General features: G+C 44.2%; 1 protein-coding gene across 3 annotated transcripts in view; it reads right to left on the bottom strand.

The window, feature by feature from the left end:
* Positions 1-21,535, bottom strand: part of LOC138736395 (NACHT, LRR and PYD domains-containing protein 3-like) — a 153,933-nt gene that overhangs the window by 94,725 nt on the left and 37,673 nt on the right. For 2 of the 3 annotated variants that reach the window (XR_011340255.1, XM_069885867.1), the window contains exon 2: positions 5,804-6,007. Coding sequence is in view for 1 of the 3 variants with exons in the window: in XM_069885867.1 (XP_069741968.1) it covers positions 5,804-5,816 (13 nt within the window). In the remaining 2 variants the exon portion in view is untranslated. The remainder of the gene's footprint in view (positions 1-5,803; positions 6,008-21,535) is intronic. The other variant, XR_011340256.1, reaches the window with a different exon arrangement.

The following is a 21,535-nucleotide window of genomic DNA, read 5'->3' on the forward strand; positions in this document are numbered from 1 at the left end:
GAGGAGGCCCCGATACGGGCAGAGAGTTGGAGGCGGCGGCCCCAGTCCGGGCACAGGGAGAGCAGCAGCGGCCCCGGTCCGGGCGAAGGGTAGACGGCGGCGGCCCCGATACGGGCAGGAGCAAGGGGGAGACGGCGGCCCCGGCCTCGGTTGAGTGAGGCAGGCGGAGGCCTCGGTCCGGGCAGAGAGTGGGAGGCGGCGGCCCCAGTCCAAGCACAGGGTGAGCTGCGGCGGCCTCGGCCCCGGTCCGGGCAGTATGGACCGACCTAGGAGGGGAGGCAGGCCCCTCCAGCCCGGGTAAGAAAACTGCATAGGAGAAGGCCACTCCGATATAAAACCTACGACCCAAGGACCTCGCTGCCACGTCCCAGCTTGCTTGGCCACGGCACACGAACCATGGGTGTAAAGGGTGGGGCCAGTACTGCGCACACTGCACTCCACCTAAAAGCTCCTTTGCGCAGGCCCGAGGACAGGTCCACGTCCTGCCCCTCCACGTCCTCCCCCTCCACGCCCTCCCCCTCCACGCCCTCCCCCTCCACGCCCTCCCCCTCCACGCCCTCCCCCTCCACGCCCTGCCCCTCCACGCCCTGCCCCTCCACGCCCTGCCCCTCCACGTCCTCCCCCTCCACGTCCTCCCCCTCCACGTCCTCCCCCTCCACGTCCTCCCCCTCCACGTCCTCCCCCTCCACGTCCTCCCCCTCAAAAGATGCTCACAAACTCAAGCTAGCATGCTGGAACATCAGAACCATGCTAGACAAGGCTGACAGACACCGACCTGAACGTCGGTTTGCCCTCATCGCACATGAACTCCTCAGACTTGACATCGACATAACCGCTCTCAGTGAAGTCCGCCTGGCAGATGTAGGCAGCCTCCAAGAACGCGGCGCGGGCTACACACTCTACTGGTCTGGCAAGCCTTCGGATGAACGACGCCTATCTGGTGTAGGCTTCATGGTCAAGAACTCCATTGCCTCCAAACTCGAAAACCTCCCGACAGGCCACTCGGACCGGATCATGTCCATGCGACTCCCCCAACAAAACAAGCGTCGCATCACCCTCATCAGTGTCTATGCTCCAACCCTCCAGGCGGAACCAGCAGAAAAGGACAAGTTCTACACCGACCTGCGCAACCTCATCCAACGCACCCCTACAGCCGACAAGGTTGTCATCCTTGGCGACTTCAACGCTCGTGTCGGCAAAGACTCAGAAACCTGGCCAGGAATCCTGGGCAAGCATGGCGTCGGCAAGTGCAACGACAATGGGCGCCTCCTGTTGGAGCTTTGCGCAGAACAGCGGGTTGTCATTACAAACACCCTTTTTCAGCAGAGGGACAGCCTGAAGACTACCTGGATGCATCCCCGATCCAAACACTGGCACCTCCTGGACTACGTCCTGGTGCGAGAAAGAGACAAACGAGATGTGCTCCACACCAGGGTCATGCCCAGCACGGAATGCCACACTGACCACCGGCTGGTTCGCTGCAAGCTCAACCTTCACTTCAAGCCAAAGGCCAGGAACAGTAAAGCCCCCAGAAAGAGGTTCAATGTTGGAAACCTGCAGTCAGACGAAGTAAGAGGAAACTTCCAGGCAAACCTCAAAGCAAAGCTTGACGATGCAACCCGCCTCACGGACCCGTCCCCTGAAACCCTCTGGGATCAGTTGAAGACTACCATACTGCAATCCACTGAACTGGGCTTCTCCTCCAGGAAAAACAAGGACTGGTTTGACGAAAACAGCCAGGAAATCCAGGAGCTGCTGGCAAAGAAGCGAGCTGCCCACCAGGCTCTCCTTACAAAGTCGTCCTATCCAGAGAAGAAACAAGCCTTCTGTCGCGCATGCAGCCATCTTCAGCGCAATCTCCGGGAGATCCAAAATGAGTGGTGGACTAGCCTCGCCAAACGAACCCAGCTCAGCGCGGACATTGGCGACTTCAGGGGTTTCTACGAGGCTCTAAAGGCAGTGTACGGCCCCTCACCCCAAGTCCAAAGCCCGCTGCGCAGCTCAGACGGCAAAGTCCTCCTCAGCGACAAGATCTCCATCCTCAACCGATGGTCAGAACACTTCAAATCTCTTTTCTGTGCCAACCGCTCAGTCCAAGTTTCCGCCCTGCTCCAGCTCCCTCAACAGCCCCAAAGGCTAGAGCTGGATGAGGTCCTCACCCTGGATGAGACATATAAGGCAATTGAACAACTGAAAAGTGGCAAAGCAGCAGGTATGGATGGAATACCCCCAGAGGTCTGGAAGGCTGGCGGCAAAACTCTGCATGCCAAACTGCATGAGTTTTTCAAGCTTTGTTGGGACCAAGGAAAACTGCCTCAGGATCTTCGTGATGCCACCATCATCACCCTGTACAAAAACAAAGGCGAGAAATCAGACTGCTCAAACTACAGGGGAATCACGTTGCTCTCCATTGCAGGCAAAATCTTCGCTAGGATTCTACTAAATAGAATAATACCTACTGTCGCCGAGAATATTCTCCCAGAATCACAGTGCGGCTTTCGCGCAAACAGAGGAACTACTGACATGGTCTTTGCCCTCAGACAGCTCCAAGAAAAGTGCAGAGAAAAAAACATCACCTTTGTTGACCTCACCAAAGCCTTCGACACCGTGAGCAGGAAAGGGCTTTGGCAAATACTAAAGCGCATCGGATGTCCCCCAAAGTTCCTCAACATGATTATCCAACTGCACGAAAACCAACAAGGTCGGGTCAGATACAGCAATGAGCTCTCTGAACCCTTCTCCATTAACAATGGCGTGAAGCAAGGCTGTGTTCTCACACCAACCCTCTTTTCAATCTTCTTCAGCATGATGCTGAACCAAGCCATGAAAGACCCCAACAATGAAGACGCTGTTTACATCCGGTACCGCACGGATGGCAGTCTCTTCAATCTGAGGCGCCTGCAAGCTCACACCAAGACACAAGATAAACTTGTCCGTGAACTACTCTTTGCTGACGATGCCGCTTTAGTTGCCCATTCAGAGCCAGCTCTTCAGCGCTTGACGTCCTGCTTTGCGGAAACTGCCAAAATGTTTGGCCTGGAAGTCAGCCTGAAGAAAACTGAGGACCTCCATCAGCCAGCTCCCCACCATGACTACCAGCACCCCCACATCTCCATCGGGCACACAAAACTCAAAACGGTCAACCAGTTTACCTATGTCGGCTGCACCATTTCATCAGATGCAAGGATCGACAATGAGATAGACAACAGACTCGCCAAGGCAAATAGCGCCTTTGGAAGACTACACAAAAGAGTCTGGAAAAACAACCAACTGAAAAACCTCACAAAGATAAGCGTATACAGAGCCGTTGTCATACCCACACTCCTGTTCGGCTCCGAATCATGGGTCCTCTACCAGCATCACCTACGGCTCCTAGAACGCTTCCACCAGCGTTGTCTCCGCTCCATCCTCAACAACCATTGGAGCGCTTTCATCCCTAACGTCGAAGTACTCGAGATGGCAGAGGTCGACAGCATCGAGTCCACGCTGCTGAAGATCCAGCTGCGCTGGATGGGTCACGTCTCCAGAATGGAGGACCATCGCCTTCCCAACATCGTGTTATATGGCGAGCTCTCCACTGGCCACCGTGACAGAGGTGCACCAAAGAAAAGGTACAAGGACTGCCTAAAGAAATCTCTTGGTGCCTGCCACATTGACCACCGCCAGTGGGCTGATATCGCCTCAAACCGTGCATCTTGGCGCCTCACAGTTTGGCGGGCAGCAACCTCCTTTGAAGAAGACCGCAGAGCCCACCTCACTGACAAAAGGCAAAGGAGGAAAAACCCAACACCCAACCCCAACCAACCAATTTTCCCCTGCAGCCGCTGCAACCGTGTCTGCCTGTCCCGCATCGGACTTGTCAGCCACAAACGAGCCTGCAGCTGACGTGGACTTTTACCCCCTCCATAAATCTTCGTCCGCGAAGCCAAGCCAAAGAAGAAAAGTATGGCGTACTTGATAGGTTTATCCCAATTACAGAGGAAAAAGATGGCAGGGTAAAGGAACCATAGCAGACAAGGAGGAAAAGAGACACTGAAGCAAACATCAGTAAAAGCTCATGAGAATTATATGAGGGAAGAACTTAGAGTAATTGGGAGAACAGGAAGAGGACAAGAACTAGCATTGGTGAGTCTAAGGAAACCCACAAGGTATTTTACATGTAAAAATGTGAAAAATGGGAGGATGACTTGAGTGAGGGTCAAACAACTTAGGGATAATGAGAGATCCATGTGGCTGGAGGTAGTGGACACAGGGTGGTCCTGTATGAAAAATTTGCCAGAAATAGGGACCTTGGTGAATGCAAGGTTAGAGGAGAGTAGGTTACAGTGCTCAAGCATGTTAATGGTGAAGTTACTTTTGGAAGTTATGAAGAGTTGGATTTGCTAGATGGTGGAAAGGTCATAATGCATGATACAACAGAAAGCAATAGCAGAGATTGCCTGTGCATTGGCAATAATGTTTGTGTCTTCCCTGGCCACGGGAATGGTATCAGAGGATTGGAGGATGGAAAATATAGGTCCCTCCTTCAAGAAAGATAATGGTGAGAATCCCAGGAAATTGAGACCAGTGAATTCTCTGTCAGTGGGCAAACTATTGGAAAGATTTCCAAGCACTTGAGAAGAATATCCTTGTCTGGAATGGTATACATTGCTTTGTGAGGCCCAGATTTTGCCTCACAACTAATTAAGCATTTTCGTGAAGGTGGCAAAGAAATTGATAATAATAGGGTGGTGTGCGCAATGTATGCGGATTTTAGTTGGGTGTTTTACAAGGTGCCCCATGGTACGTTCATCCAGAAAGACAGGAGGCATGGGATCAAAGGAAATCTGGCTGCTGGAATTTTCAAAATTGGTTTGGTGCATATGTCACTCAACTCATCCTATCCAATATTTACAATTAATTTAAAAAAATTTAGACATAGAGCATGGCAACAGGCCATTTTGGCCCACTAGTCCATGCCGCCCAATTAACCTACACCGTTGGTATGTTTGAAATGGTGGCATGAAACCACATTCCCCTGGGAAATCCCACAGACAAAGGGAGAACTGTGTATGAGACTGTGGACGTGCAGGTGTGAGAAAAAAAAGGATGGAAGTAATGCGTCTGCACCAAACACCTGCACATAGACTGGACACCTGAAGACCCCTGAACATACACCTCTGGATTAATGTACACAATCAAACACACGTGTACCAGTGAAATACAGCACACGAAGCATACATTGACTAAAGAATCAGGTATTCTCTGGATATGACAGGGTTCTTTCAAGAAGATAAACGTGGCAAACCATAGTCTCTTCCAGCTCGAATTATCAGTGGTCTATCAAACATGACACCCACTTCCTGAGAACAGCAGAAACGATTATTCATTGCGGGAAGCGAGCTATGACATACAATTTAGTATTTCTTCTTTTGCAGGATTTCTGTTGGGAAAAGTGTAGGAGTAAAAACCAAATTAAATGCAGTCCCAAATTTGTGATCCGCTCCAACAGGATTGAGTAAGGTTAACAATTGGTTCTCCCTGACTCAGTCCCGAATCTTCCGCTGTTTCAAGTGGCCTCCGTCCCAGAGAAACGAGCGCGCAAACCCCATTGAACTTGCAAAAGCTCCGCTCACATCACTCATACTTGTTCTCCCAATTATCCAAACGAAACAATCTTATTGAAATTGGAGGCCGAATTTCCCGACATTCTTTCCCACCCCAACCCTACGGAGAATCCAACAGGCCCCTCAACAACTGCTGCCAAACCCCCTCCCCTCCCCTCCCCTCCCCTCCCTCAATGAAGACACCCTCATCAACTTACCAAGTTCGTCCATCTCAGGCCAGCCCCCGAGCCTCCCGAAGTGTCACCGTGTCTGAAGCACAGATGGGACCCTGCACCTTTACTTCGCCGCTGGACAGATTGTGATTGGGTCCCAAGACGCCGTTTGATTCACTTCCGGGTTCCAAGCCTTGCCACGCAGAGAGCAAATGGTTCATTCTAATCGTTCAAAGCTCAAGGTTACTGCTGCATGCACGAAGATACAGTGACACAGTTTGTTTTGTGAACCATAATTGTGCAAGTAAGGCATAATACTAAATTGCAGAGCTGCAGAGAAAGATTTTACTGTCCCATCTCATGAGTATAATATATACAACCCTGGAAATTACTTGCTGTAGCCAAAAAAAAACTCCAATGGTGTGCATTAAATTACTGTAAAGGGGATAATAAAAAAAAAATGCAGTTGAACACAAACTGAACATACACAATGAACACACAAGCAACGCGCACAGACACACACACAGAATGCGTGCGCACTGAATACACCCATTCTAAACATATACACTAGACAAATACACACACACACTGGACAGCATGCATACACATACATACAAGCAAACACTGGGCATAAATACATATTGGACACATACCCTGAACAGAGAAGAACTGAACATAGAGACATTGAACACACTCACAAACACACATTCTAAATACATACACACTCTATACAAATAAACACATACTGGACCACAGATATATACACACGCACACAGGATACAGCTGAAAATAAATACACACACATTGAAAAATAACAGTTAACACACACACAAATACACAATGTACAGATACTGAACACACACACACACAACACTGAAAAAAAACACACTGAAAACACACACAGGCAGGCACTGAACTCACATGTATTGAACACAAGCACTGAACTCACACAGTGAACACACAGTAAAGACACACACTGAACACACATGCACTGAACGCATACATGTTGAACTATCACAGTGAACACATACCTGAACACACATGCACAATGGCACAAAACATGAACACACATGCACAAACACAAACAAAAGACACAGAAAAACACAACACAAACCAAACGCCAACATACTCAAAGCAAACATACTGGACTCATACACACACACTAAATGCACAAACTGAATGCACAGGTATTAAACAATGGATGCACGAATCCTGGACACCCACGCACTGGGCACATACACAATGTGACACACATGGCCTGAACACAAAGGCACTGAATACAAAGGTATTGAGGGCGCACATTCTAAATACATACACTTCCATGCAAATTCATACAGTGGACCAAACACGCACACACCCACACACAGGACCCACAAACACTGAAAAGATATTCCAAACACATGCACTGGATGCAGATGCACTGGACACATGCAATGAACACTCACATACTGAGCACACACTAAAAGCACACCATTAACGCATTTAACACACTAATACTGAAAATGCACACTGAACACGCACAATGGATGCAAACACACTGGACACTCACTCTGAATGCACACACTATACACACATATACTCTTAACAATCACTCTAATTCATGATCCCAACACATTCACTAAATGCACATTGAACACACATGCACTAAGCACACACAAACACATACTGAACACGCACGCACTGAATGGACACACTGAATGCACAGGCATGGAACTCATGCGCACTGAGCACATGCACTGAATGCACACACTAGACGCACAGGCACTGAATAAATATGCATTGAGCACACATGCACAGGATACACACACACACACAAAATATACATGAACTGGACAAACATACAATGAACACACACATACTGAAGACATACATTGAACACACCTAAACACACAGGCATTGAACACACATGCACTGAACACTAGATGCATGCACACTGGGCACATGCATGTTGAACACATGCACTGAACATATGTTCATGGAACACAGTGCACTGAACATACACACACTGAAGGGCCTTTCAAGATGTTGTGCATGAATTTCAGCACGACCTACCATCCTTAGGCAAATGGATTTGTCAAACATTTATACCGCCATCTGAAAGCAGACCTGAAAGCCCGACTACTGTTAGGGCCTTTCAAGGTGTTGTTTTCACCTTGGACATTGGCGGCAAAACATATTTCCCATTGACTGCCGCAAGGCAGCACATTTAAACTCAGGCCAGCGTTCCCTGGATCCCAGGTCAGATGCAGAGGCCATCGCCTAAAGCCAGTACTGTGATTTGCTCAAGGGGTAGCAGTGATTCTGGGGGTGAGGGGTGGGGTGGCGTAGCGGGCTGTGCGACTGTGCGGTTAGACGGACTGAATCACCACCCTCAATCGGTTGTGACAAGATGGCATGGGCCCCCTTCCCTTCTCAGGAGAAACTCGCGTTTGGAGACACCAGTTGTCCAGGAGATGTCCCCACTTCCTGGTTGTGTGTCACTGGGCAGGCAGTGATTCCACAACTGCCAAAGTCACTCCCTTAGACAAGTGTGCCCCAGACTGGAAGTGAGTCATCCTCTTAAAGAAGGACGAGAGGTTCAAATAAAGTTGTTACTGGTTCACCCTTGTGCTTCGTGGTCATGATTCATTTCAGTAGCACTACCAGGAGCAGCCGCTACGTGCACGCACATACACAAACAATGAAGTCACACAATGAACCTACACATGAAGACACATGAACTGAACACACACACACACAAATTGAATGCAATCACGCTCAATAAAACAGACTGGACTCATAGATACACTAAATGTACAGTCACTGAACACAGACAAACATCAGTCACACACACACACACACACACACACACACACAATGTACATGCACTGAGTACATACCCTGAACACATAGGAACTAGATGCATGGGCACTGGACACACTGGATACACACAGAACACATGCACCCACATGCACTGGATGCATGCACATTGGCTGCACTTGCACAGGATGTATGCATACAGGATGTAAGCGCAAGGTCGCTGGCGTACAGGACACACATGCAGCACACAACACACACCTAGTACTGAACACAAATACACTGAACACACATTCTGAACTCAGAGTAAAGGCATACACTGAACGCACAGGCACTGAGCATGTGCATTAGCACACAGGCTCTTAACACATGCACTGAACCCACAGGCAGTTGTGAGAATATATAGATGTTTTTGGGAGCTAAATTGGGAAATGTTTGTTAGAGTAGGTCACATACAAACACTTTAAAACAGATCTTATTTGAAATACTGTGCTAGACATATCAGGGGCTCACAGCTTTTGCAAGAGCTTTGAAGAGTGTTCAAGACTTCACTAATAAATTGTTGTTTACAAAAGGCAAGAGATGAAAGAGCATGTCGGAAGAGACCCTGCTGTTTTAAGAGGGTCATGTGGCTTTTCAAGCAGAGAGAGTCAAATGGTCTTTCTCTCAAAGAGAGAGAGAGAGAGAGAGAGAGAGAGAGAGAGAGAGAGAGAGAGAGATACAGAGATCACTTATACAGTGTTACAGTCAGCAGACAGCAGCAGGGACTGGAACAGGACAAGCTGGAAAGCTTATGGAAAGCCCCCTTTTGGAAGACGTCAAAGCCATTGTGATTCATGCAAGAGGAAAAGACAGGCTGTCTGTCTAATATTATACTTGGAATAAATAAAACAAAAAGGAACTCTGTGGTGACCTGAAAGAAAGAGGTTGTAAATCTTTTGCTAAAATTTCTCTCCTTCTCTAATTTATTTGCATCAGCTACATGTTGTTTCTTAATTTTAGTAGTAAAACTAATAATTCATCCCCTCAAATATGCTTTTAAAGCATCCCATAAAACAAATTTACTATTAACTGAATCCATATTTATTTCAAAAATAGATGTATTTGATCTTTATAAAATTACAAAATTCTACATTTTTTAACAACAAATAATTAAATCTCCATCTATATGTAGTATCAATCCTCTCTAAGCCTACATGTTATTAATAACAATGAATGATTAATTTCTACTCTTATATTCAGCTGATAATACACGACCTTGGAATTGTGCTGATAACAAAAACAAATTTATTCTAAAATAAGAATCATGTCAAAATTAATAAAATGAAAAATCTTTCTCATTAGGATTCAAATTTTCTCCAAATATCAACTAAATTCATATCTTTCATTAGCGTCATTAATTGTCTTGCCATCTTTGTCCTAATTACTATTTTTGGAGATTTATCTAACAAAGGGTCTAAACAACAATTAAAATCACCTCCAACTATAACTTTTTCATATGCTTGATTCAAATTAAAAAGAAAAAATCCAACATACATTTCTCATCTTCTATATTAGGAGCATAAATATTCATCAAAGTCCATAATTCAGAAAAAAAATTAGTTGACCACTAAAAGTCTACCAACTGACTCAGTAACCAATTCCAATTTAAAAGATAACTTTTTATTAATCAAAATTGCTACATCTCTTGTTTTACAATGAAACAAAGAAGCTATAACTTGACCAACCCACTATTTTTTTCAATTTCTGATGTTCCTTCTCAGTTAAATGTATTTTGTTGCAAAAAAGCAATATCAACATTCAACTTTTCAATATATACCAATACTCTTTTTCACTTAATTTTATTATTGAGCCCGTTAACATTTAAAGTAGCAATATTTAAATTAGTCATCATTTCGATTTATCTCAAAAACCACCTTAGCACACATGGTGGGACTCCTCAAAAAACATAAAAACAAAAAATCTCCTCAGGAGAAAAAGAAAAACTCCACACATAAAACTCCCCAAGAAAGAAAAAAAAACTATACCACAGTATTACCTCCCTCAATTGTATGGGAGTGACCAATGCCACAAGAGGCCAACAACTTCAGAAGGAGCCGTAGCCAAACCACCCCTCAAGAACAGAGCAAAAAAATCAACAAATCATTTCAAGTATGGTAAGTTTCTTCCAAGTCTCTATAAACTTAATCATCATCCATGTCAACTTCAATCCCCTCTCTTGTATACCATTTTTCATCCCCTTCTGAGCTGGTGTGGACTGTTTTTTTTAAATTTTTCACACTATGAAACATACTGACATTTTTCTCTTGTCATTTTCTCCCCTTTTTCCCCCCCTCGCTTCCCTCCCTCCCTCACCCCCCTCCCCATTTATTCAAAGTTAAATCTATATGATATATTAAACAATGTCATCACTTAATAAAAATAAACAAATTTGTGTCTTTACTTTTACATACTGGGTCAGTTCATTTCATTGTCTTCTCCTTCTGTCATTTTAGGTGGTGGAGGTCTGTGATAGGATTTCTCTATTGTGTTTCATGTACGGTTCCCATATTTGTTCCAATATTGTGATGTTATTTCTTAAATTATGTGTTATTTTTTCCAATGGAATACATTTATTCATTTCTATGTACCATTGCTGTATTCTCAGGTTGTCTTCTAATTTCCAGGTTGACACAATACATTTTTTTGCTACAGCTAGGGCTATCATAATAATTTTTTTTTGTGCTCCATCCAAATCGAGTCCAAGTTCTTTATTTCTTATATTACTCAGAAGGAAGATCTCTGGGTTTTTTGGTATGTTGCTTTTTGTGATTTTATTTAATACCTGGTTTAGATCTTCCCAAAATTGTTTCACTTTCTCACATGCCCAAATTGCATGTATTATTGTTCCCGTTTCCTTCTTACAGTGAAAACATCTGTCTGATATTGTTGGGTCCCATTTATTTAACTTTTGGGTTGTGATGTATAGCCCGTGTAACCAATTATATTGTATCATGCATAACCTCATGTTTATTGTATTTCTCATAGTTCTGGAGCATAGCTTTTCCCATGTTTCATTCTTTATCTTTATGTTAAGATCTTGTTCCCATTTTTGTTTAGGTTTACAGCTTGTTTCCTCGTTCTCCTTTTGTTGCAGTTTGATGTACATGTCTATTATAAATGTTTAAATTATCATTGTGACTGTAATCACATATTCAAAATTGCTTCCTTCTGGTAACCTCAGACTGTTTCCCAATTTGTCCTTCGAGTAGGTTTTCAGTTGGTGGTATGCAAACATTGTATCGTGAGTTATATTATATTTGTCCTTCATTTGTTCAAAAGATAATAATTTATTTCCCGAAAAACAATTTTCTATTCTTTTGATCCCTTTTCTCTCCCATTCTCTAAAGGAAAGGTTATCTATTGTGAAAGGGATTAGTTGATTTTGTGTCAATATTAATTTTGGTAGTTGATAATTTATTTTATTCCTTTCTACGTGAATCTTCTTCCAAATGTTGAGAAGATGGTGCAATACTGGTGAATTCCTACGTTGCACCAACTTTTCATCCCACTTATATAGTATATGTTCAGGTATCTTCTTCCCTATTTTATTTAGTTCTAATCTGGTCCATTCTGGTTTTTCCCTTGTTTGATAAAAATCTGATAGTTATCTTAATTGTGCTGCTCTATAATAATTCTTAAAGTTTGGTAGCTGTAAGCCTCCTTGTTTGTACCATTGTTAATTTATCTAGTGCTATCCTCGGTTTTCCCCCTTTCCACAAGAATTTCCTTATTATTTTCTTTAGCTCCTTGAAGAGTTTCTCTGTTAGGTGAATTGGTAATGACTGAAATAGGTATTGTATCCTTGGGAAGATGTTCATTTTAATACAGTTTATCCTTCCTATCAGTGTTAGTGGTAAGTCTTACCAGGGCTCTAAGTCATCTTGACTGTTGAAAAGGGTTTTCTGGACTTTTCTTCTGTTTGTTATCAAGTAAAGAATTAGCAAATGTATGTGCTTCAGCATCATCATTAAAAAAAAAAGATTGAAAGGCTCCATAAAAATGGCAAGTTATCAAAAGGCAAATTTATATCCTTTATTCCACAAAACAGCTTTGGCAGAATTAAACTTATGACATCTAATGACAACTTGACCCAAATCAGCATAAAATAAAACTCTATTATTCTTAACTCCCAGCGGGGCTTGATTACTTCTCGCATTCCAAACTGCAACTTTTAAATTCAATTCTCTATCTTGATAAAGCAAACATCTAATCAGAATAGACCGTGGCGCTTGACCAGGAAGAGGTTTTCTTCTTATGGCTCTATGAGCTCTATCCAATTCCAAGCCATTTGGGAAATATTCTTTCCCCAGAACTTCAGGAATCCACTTCTGAAAAAACTGAACCGGATCAGGACCCTCAAAATCTTCCGGAAGACCGATAATCTTAACATTATTTCTCTGACTTTGATTCTCCAAAGCATCAATCTTCTTCAGTAAATCATTCTTCTGAATTTCCATTCAGTAAATGAATCCTCCATCTGTCCCTTCTTTTCTTTACATTGTTCCACATCATCTTTACAATCATGAAAATTTTCTTCAATTTTCTTAAATTTATCTTGTACTTTATTCACCAGCTTCACACACTTTGCCTCATTCGACTTAATTAACGACATCTCTACTTTCATACCAATAAATTGTTTATTCATAGAAGAAAATCCTTGACTCATTTGATTTTACATTTGCTTAGACAACATATCCAATTGACTGTCGATACGGACTAATGAGGATAGATTTAGATTTCAATTTCATTGAGACATGCTTAGATATAGGCCTACCCTTATAAGTTACTGTTTCTTCTTCTTCTGTACCTGAATAAAAGTCTTCCTCCTCCAGTCCATCACCTTCCTCTTCCTCCGTTGAAACTGATGGCATTTCTGCCCATGCCCAGGTTCAAACCCCCCCCCCCCAACAGTCCAGCCTCGCTCGATCCTAGGAGTTCAGATCCCCCCACGCACGGACCAAAGTCGATTTGTGCGCATGCGCGATTGGTCTTCGTAGTCCAGAGGACAAAATCTTCAAGCTCTGGCACCATCTTCCGTGATGCTGCGTGGAGTCGGCGCCGGAATCAAGTGAGTATTACCAAGGGACTGCCGCTGTGGTCTTGATGGAGCTGAAATCGATTCTCCAGGTTCCATCTCAAAGGTAGGCCCAAGTGCTTCAGTTCTTGAGATCTGTTTTTAAGTATTTTTTTAAATAATTTCTGCCTTAGTTTTCCTCGTTACTCCCTTGTAAAGTATATTAACTATATATCAATATTTTAAAAAAATTAAAGCTTTTATGGTTGGGTTTTTAATAGTTCTCAGGAGAGGTCTTCCCATGTCTCCCACCTATGCTATCACACCATGCCCACCCCCCCCCCCCCCGATAACACTCACTCGAAACACCAACAGTCACTCAAGACACATTCTTAACATAAACACACAAACACTTCAGACACAGACACTCTAGACTTACTAGACTTATACACACACAAAATCTACACTCACGCACACACACACACACACTGTACATGCACACTCTAGACACCAACACATACTCAAGATACCAACACACTATAGACACACACACACTCGAGACATACACTAACTAGACACGTACACACACACACAAACACACTTTCTCTCTCTAGAAACAACTGCAGACACAGGCACACCCTACAAACACATGCACACACATCCTAGAAATGCATGCATATAACCTAAACGCGTACATGCACAACCATACACACACACCTTAGACAAACACACACTCAAGACATACACACACTAGTCAGAAATACACTCTCTAAACACATGCACACACAATCTAGACACATTCCAGATGCAATGACACTGTAGGAACAGACTCTAAGCACATATACATACGAAAAACTCAGATGCACACTCACTCAAGACAACAACACTCACTCGGGGCACACACACTATAAAACCAAACACATAAACAGTCCAGACACACACACACACACACACACACACACACACACACACACACACACACACTTAAAATCTAGACACAATGGAAACATTAAACACACTGGCCACACATATAAACTCTCTAAACACACTCATGTGATATACACACACTTCAGACATAGACACACACCTCCAGGTACACACAAACTAGAAAAAACAAACATACTCAACAAATATGCAAACTCTAGATGCACACATACTCTAGAAACACATTCTAGATACACACACTGGATATGCATACTCTTTTTTCACAACTTTATTTATTCGATAAACAAGGTTATTCTTTGGCTTGGCTTCGCGGACGAAGATTTATGGAGGGGGTAAAAAGTCCACGTCAGCTGCAGGCTCGTTTGTGGCTGACAAGTCCAATGCGGGACAGGCAGACACTGTTGCAGCGGTTGCAGGGGAAAATTGGTTGGTTGGGGTTGGGTGTTTCCTACATACAGTAGAAAAAGTACATATTGTGATCAATAAAAAAAAATTATATAAAAAAGAAGAGAGAGGAAAAAAAAGAAACCCCCCTCCCTCTCTCAGCCAGCTCTCTTTAGGAGAGCCAAAAAGAAAGAAAACTAAAATATAAACTAAAATATATTTACTAAAATCTAATCAAAGCAAATTTAAATGTAAATATTCACAATATAAAGACCACTTATTAAGAAAAAATAAAAAATAAAACATACATAATTTTTTCCATCTCATTATGCCATCTATTAATATCTATCACATTAGCATATTTCCATGTACTTGCTATACATTTTTTTGCTACAGATAAAGCTAAATATACAAAAAGCACTCTGAAATTTATCTAACCCCAAATCTTTCAAAGGCTTCAACTTACCCAACAAAAATATTGTCGGGTATAAAACTATTTTAATCTTATACAAATGTTCCAAAAACAATTGAATGGCTTTCCAAAAAGATTATATATGTACACTTAATCAAACAGCATGAAAAAAGTTGCAACCGAATTACCACATCTAAAACAAGAGTCTGATTCACTAAAACCATATTTTTAAAAACTTTTCAGGTGTTAAATACAATTGATGTAAAAAATTGTAATTAACCATTGCGCACACACACACACACACACACACATACTCTTGAGACAGACAGACTCTACTCACAACCAAACACGCTTCAGACATACAATCTACACACATATGCTCTAGAATTACACACAAGAAACACACATATTAGGCAGACATACAGAGTAGACTCACACTGTAGACACACATGATACACATGAACTCTGTCCTGCGGCAAACACACTCTAGCCATACACATTTCAGACACACACAACTTCTAGACATACAGTCTGGACAAATATATTCTCTAGACACACACACTTAAAATAACCACTCAAAACACATACACTAAACAAACACACTCTAGAAATAAGAAAAATCTAGAAACACACACACACACACACACACACAGACATCCACACTCTAGACAAGTACACATACTCAAAATTTCAACACACTCTAGACACACACATACTCGAGACATACACTAACAAGACACATGCTTTTTCTTCTTTCTTTGGCTTGGCTTCGCGGACGAAGAATTATGGAGGGGGTAAATGTCCACGTCAGCTGCAGGCTCGTTTGTGGCTGACAAGTCCGATGCGGGACAGGCAGACACGGTTGCAGCGGTTGCAGGGGAAAATTGGTTGGTTGGGGTTGGGTGTTGGGTTTTTCCTCCTTTGCCTTTTGTCAGTGAGGTGGGCTCTGCGGTCTTCTTCAAAGGAGGTTGCTGCCCGCCGAACTGTGAGGCGCCAAGATGCACGGTTTGAGGCGATATCAGCCCACTGGCGGTGGTCAATGTGGCAGGCACCAAGAGATTTCTTTAAGCAGTCCTTGTACCTCTTCTTTGGTGCACCTCTGTCACGGTGGCCAGTGGAGAGCTCGCCATATAACACGATCTTGGGAAGGCGATGGTCCTCCATTCTGGAGACATGACCTACCCAGCGCAGTTGGATCTTCAGCAGCGTGGATTCGATGCTGTCGGCCTCTGCCATCTTGAGTACTTCGATGTTTGGGATGAAGTCGCTCCAATGAATGTTGAGGATGGAGGGGAGTTAACGCTGGTGGAAGCGTTCTAGGAGCCGTAGGTGATGCCGGTAGAGGACTCATGATTAGGAGCCGAACAGGAGTGTGGGTATGACAACGGCTCTGTATACGCTTATCTTTGTGAGGTTTTTCAGTTGGTTGTTTTTCCAGACTCTTTTGTGTAGTCTTCCAAAGTCGCTATTTGCCTTGGGAAGTCTATTGTCTATCTCATTGTCGATCCTTGCATCTGATGAAATGGTGCAGCTGAGATAGGTAAACTGGTTGACCGCTTTGAGTTTTGTGTGCCCGATGGAGATGTGGGGGTGCTGGTAGTCATGGTGGGGAGCTGGCTGATGGAGGTCCTCAGTTTTCTTCAGGCTGACTTCCAGGCCAAACATTTTGGCAGTTTCCGCAAAACAGGACGTCAAGCGCTGAAGAGCTGGCTTTGAACGGGCAACTAAAGCGGCATCGTCTGCAAAGAGTAGTTCACGGACAAGTTTCTCTTGTGTCTTGGTGTGAGCTTGCAGGCGCCTCAGATTGAAGAGACTGCCATCCGTGCGGTACCGGATGTAAATAGCGTCTTCATTGTTGAGGTCTTTCATGGCTTGGTTCAGCATCATGCTGAAGAAGATTGAAAAGAGGGTTGGTGCGAGAACACAGCCTTGCTTCACGCCATTGTTAATGGAGAAGGGTTCAGAGAGCTCATTGCTGTATCTGACCCGACCTTGTTGGTTTTCGTGCAGTTGGATAATCATGTTGAGGAACTTTGGGGGACATCCGATGCACTCTAGTATTTGCCAAAGCCCTTTCCTGCACACGGTGTCGAAGGCTTTGGTGAGGTCAACAAAGGTGATGTAGAGTCCTTTGTTTTGTTCTCTACACTTTTCTTGGAGCTGTCTGAGGGCAAAGACCATGTCAGTAGTTCCTCTGTTAGCGCGAAAGCTGCACTGTGATTCTGGGAGAATATTCTCAGCGACACTAGGTATTATTCTATTTAGTAGAATCCTAGCGAAGGTTTTGCCTGCAGTGGAGAGCAGCGTGATTCCCCTGTAGTTTGAGCAGTCTGATTTCTCGCCTTTGTTTTTGTACAGGGTGATGATGGTGGCATCACGAAATTCCTGAGGCAGTTTTCCTTGGTCCCAACAAAGCATGCAGAGTTTTGCCACCAGCCTTCCAGACCTCAGGGGGGATTCCATCCATACCTGCTGCTTTGCCACTTTTCAGTTGTTCGATTGCCTTATATGTCTCATCCTGGGTGAGGACCTCATCCAGCTCTAGCCTTAGGGGCTGTTGAGGGAGCTGGAGCAGGGCGGAATCTTGGACTGAGCGGTTGGCACTGAAAAGAGATTGGAAGTGTTCTGACCATCGGTTGAGGATGGAGATCTTGTCGTTGAGGAGGACTTTGCCATCTGAGCTGCGCAGCTGGCTTTGGACTTGGGGTGAGGGGTCGTACACAGCCTTTCGAGCCTCGTAGAAACCCCTGAAGTCGCCCATGTCCGCGCTGAGCTGGGTTCGTTTGGCGAGGCTAGTCCACCACTCATTTTGGATCTCCCGGAGTTTGCGCTGAAGATGGCTGCATGCGCGACGGAAGGCTTGTTTCTTCTCTGGACAGGACGGCTTTGTAAGGTGAGCCTGGTGGGCAGCTCGCTTCTTTGCCAGCAGCTCCTGGATTTCCTGGCTGTTTTCATCGAACCAGTCCTTGTTTTTCCTGGAGGAGAAGCCCAGTACCTCTTCAGTGGATTGCAGTATGGTAGTCTTCAACTGATCCCAGAGGGTTTCAGGGGACGGGGCCGTGACTTATACATACAAACCTAAACACACTCATACAATATGCACACAAACACACCAGACAAACACCAGCACTTAAAGAACAAACTGCAGACTCAAACAATACTCTAGAAAAGCACTCAAGATACACAAAAGCATAACCCTCAAACGCACACACACAAACCAACACACTTGATACGCATACTATAGACACTAAAACACACTCGAGACACAAACACATGCACACACACACACACAATTTAGGTACACACACTACAGCAACACATGCACTGTAGACACATACACAGTCCAGAAACAAACATACTCTCGACACACACATTGTAGCCACACACACCTCTCCCACACACCAGACATACACTTCAGACACACACACACACACACACACACACACACACACACACACACACACACACACACACACACACACACACACACACACACACACACACACACGTTCCCCATTTGCATGCATTTTGCATACATAAAACGCTGGACAAACACAAACACTCAACTTACACATACACATTCTAGACATACACACACTTACACACTCATCAAACATACAAACACACACTTTGGGCAAGCATACACACTCTAGACTTACACAAATAAGCTCTCTAACATTCACATGATAGACACTCTTCAGACACAGACACTCAAAGTACACACACACTAGAACAAACACAAACATACTCAACAAATATGTAAACTCCAGGCACACACATGCTCCAGGTTCACTAAAATACTCCAGATACACACAATGAATATGCATACTCTAGACACTAACACACACTCGAGACACCAGCACACAGTCTAGATTCACACACAGATGCTTGAGACAGACTTCACTACACACACCCAGACACAAACACTCACATATACAAACTTCAGAAACACAATCTTGGCACATATAAATTACACACAAGAAACACACACACTAGGCAGGCACAATGAGTAGATACTGTAGACATAGCACAATGAGTAGATACTGTAGACATAGCACAATGAGTAGATACTGTAGACATACAGAGTCCAGATACACATGTACTTTCTCTCACTACACACACACTCTAGCCATACACACTTCAGACAAACACAACCTCTAGATATACAGTCCAGACACACACTCTAGACACACCACACTGGACACCTACAATGACAAATAAACACTCTTGACAGACACTAGACAAATGCGCACTCTAGAAATACACACACACACACACACACACACACTATAGATACACAAGTACCCTTGATACACACACACTCGGCAAATGCACAAATGCAAAATCTGAACAGATACACACACTTGGGACACATGTAAACCACACACACACACACACACACACACACACACACACACACACACACACTATAGGTATACATTCCAGAGATACACTTCAGACACACAGTGATTACACATTGAGACAACACACACTAGACACCAACACATGCATGCACACACACACACACACACACACTATAGGCATACATTCCAGAGATACACTTCAGACACACAGTGATTACACATTGAGACAACACACACTAGACACCAACACATGCATACACACACACACACACACACACACACACACACACACACACACACAACAGACCCACATGCACTCTTGACACACAAACCATCAACACACACACAAATTCTGGATAAAAAGACAGACTTACACACAGTACACATGCATACTCAAGGGACACCTGCATAACTTTAAATACACACATTTTTGACAAATACCCACACAGCACCATGCATGCACGTGCGCACACATACAAACTCTCATTGTAGACACAAACACATTAGATACACATGTTCTTGACACATACGCTACAGCTGCACACACCTCTCTCTTTCACACACACACACTGAAACACACATACTCTTGACACATTCATACTCCAGCCACACATTTCTCTCACACACTAGACATACACTGCAGACATATACATACTGCAGAAACACCGACTCTTACTGTAGACACAAACTCATTAGATACACATACTCTCAACACACACTGTAGCCACACACCTCTCTCACACACACTGTAGATACACACTCCAAAAAACACAAACATTTGACCACACACACACACACACACACACACACACACACACACACACACTTTAAACATGCAAACACTTTTGATACATCTACTCTTGACACAAGTACAAACACAAAATCTGGACAGACATACACACAAAAGACATCCACACCCACACTCATTGTCACACTCGAGACACCAAAACACTAGTTACTGCATACACGTGGTGATACACCACCAGCCTACTGCAGGGGTGACCTCTGTACCTGCAGAAGAACACGGGAGGTCAGGGCAACCCCTGGCCGTCTGTCAATCAGCCAACCTAAATGGACAAGCTCCACCTAATTGGCTGTCAATCACCCTCCGGCACATAAACTGGGTCCGGCCCTTTCGAATCCAGTCTCAGAGCTTGCAACAGCATTCTCACAGCTAGCTCCATGAAGATTTAAGTTGAATAAAGCCTGCAGAACAGACTTTATGTTTTGCGTGTTTACTTCTGTTCGATAGCGCACCACAATTCATTCAACTTAAAATTTAAAGCTGCTATGGAGAAGCTCCTGAGCACCGGGAGCCTCGAAATCAAACTACGCCACCCAGAATCACAAGCACGCTTCGAGATCTGGAAGCACATGGTTAAAGCGATCATTGGGGCTCACACCGACGACATCCTGGACAACGACTGGAAAAGGCTAATTTTACTCTGATCGAAGCTGGGCCCCTGGGCCTTCTAGGCTCTCAAAGACTGCACCGGGTACTCGGAAGCAATGAACACCCTCAAAATCATGTACAAACCTCCCACGAACGTGGTTTTGCAAGGTACCTCCGAAGTATCCATACCCAGCTGCCCGGGGAGACGGCCGAGTCCTACCTGGGAGCCCTGCATGAGTTAGTCTGACCTTGTCTGGCTGAATCCGGGGTAAATGAAAGGGAAGTCAAGAGAATGATCAGAGATGCGTATGTCCGGGAGCTACATGCGAGAGCCATCAGGCAGAAGCTGCTAGAGGACAAGATCTAATCCCTGGCCAAAACAGTGGAGGTTTTCCGAACCCTGGAGGCAGCAGCCCTGCACACCGAA

This window comes from Narcine bancroftii, chromosome 6 (genome assembly GCF_036971445.1).
Source record: "Narcine bancroftii isolate sNarBan1 chromosome 6, sNarBan1.hap1, whole genome shotgun sequence".
Taxonomy (NCBI): Eukaryota; Metazoa; Chordata; class Chondrichthyes; order Torpediniformes; family Narcinidae; genus Narcine; species Narcine bancroftii.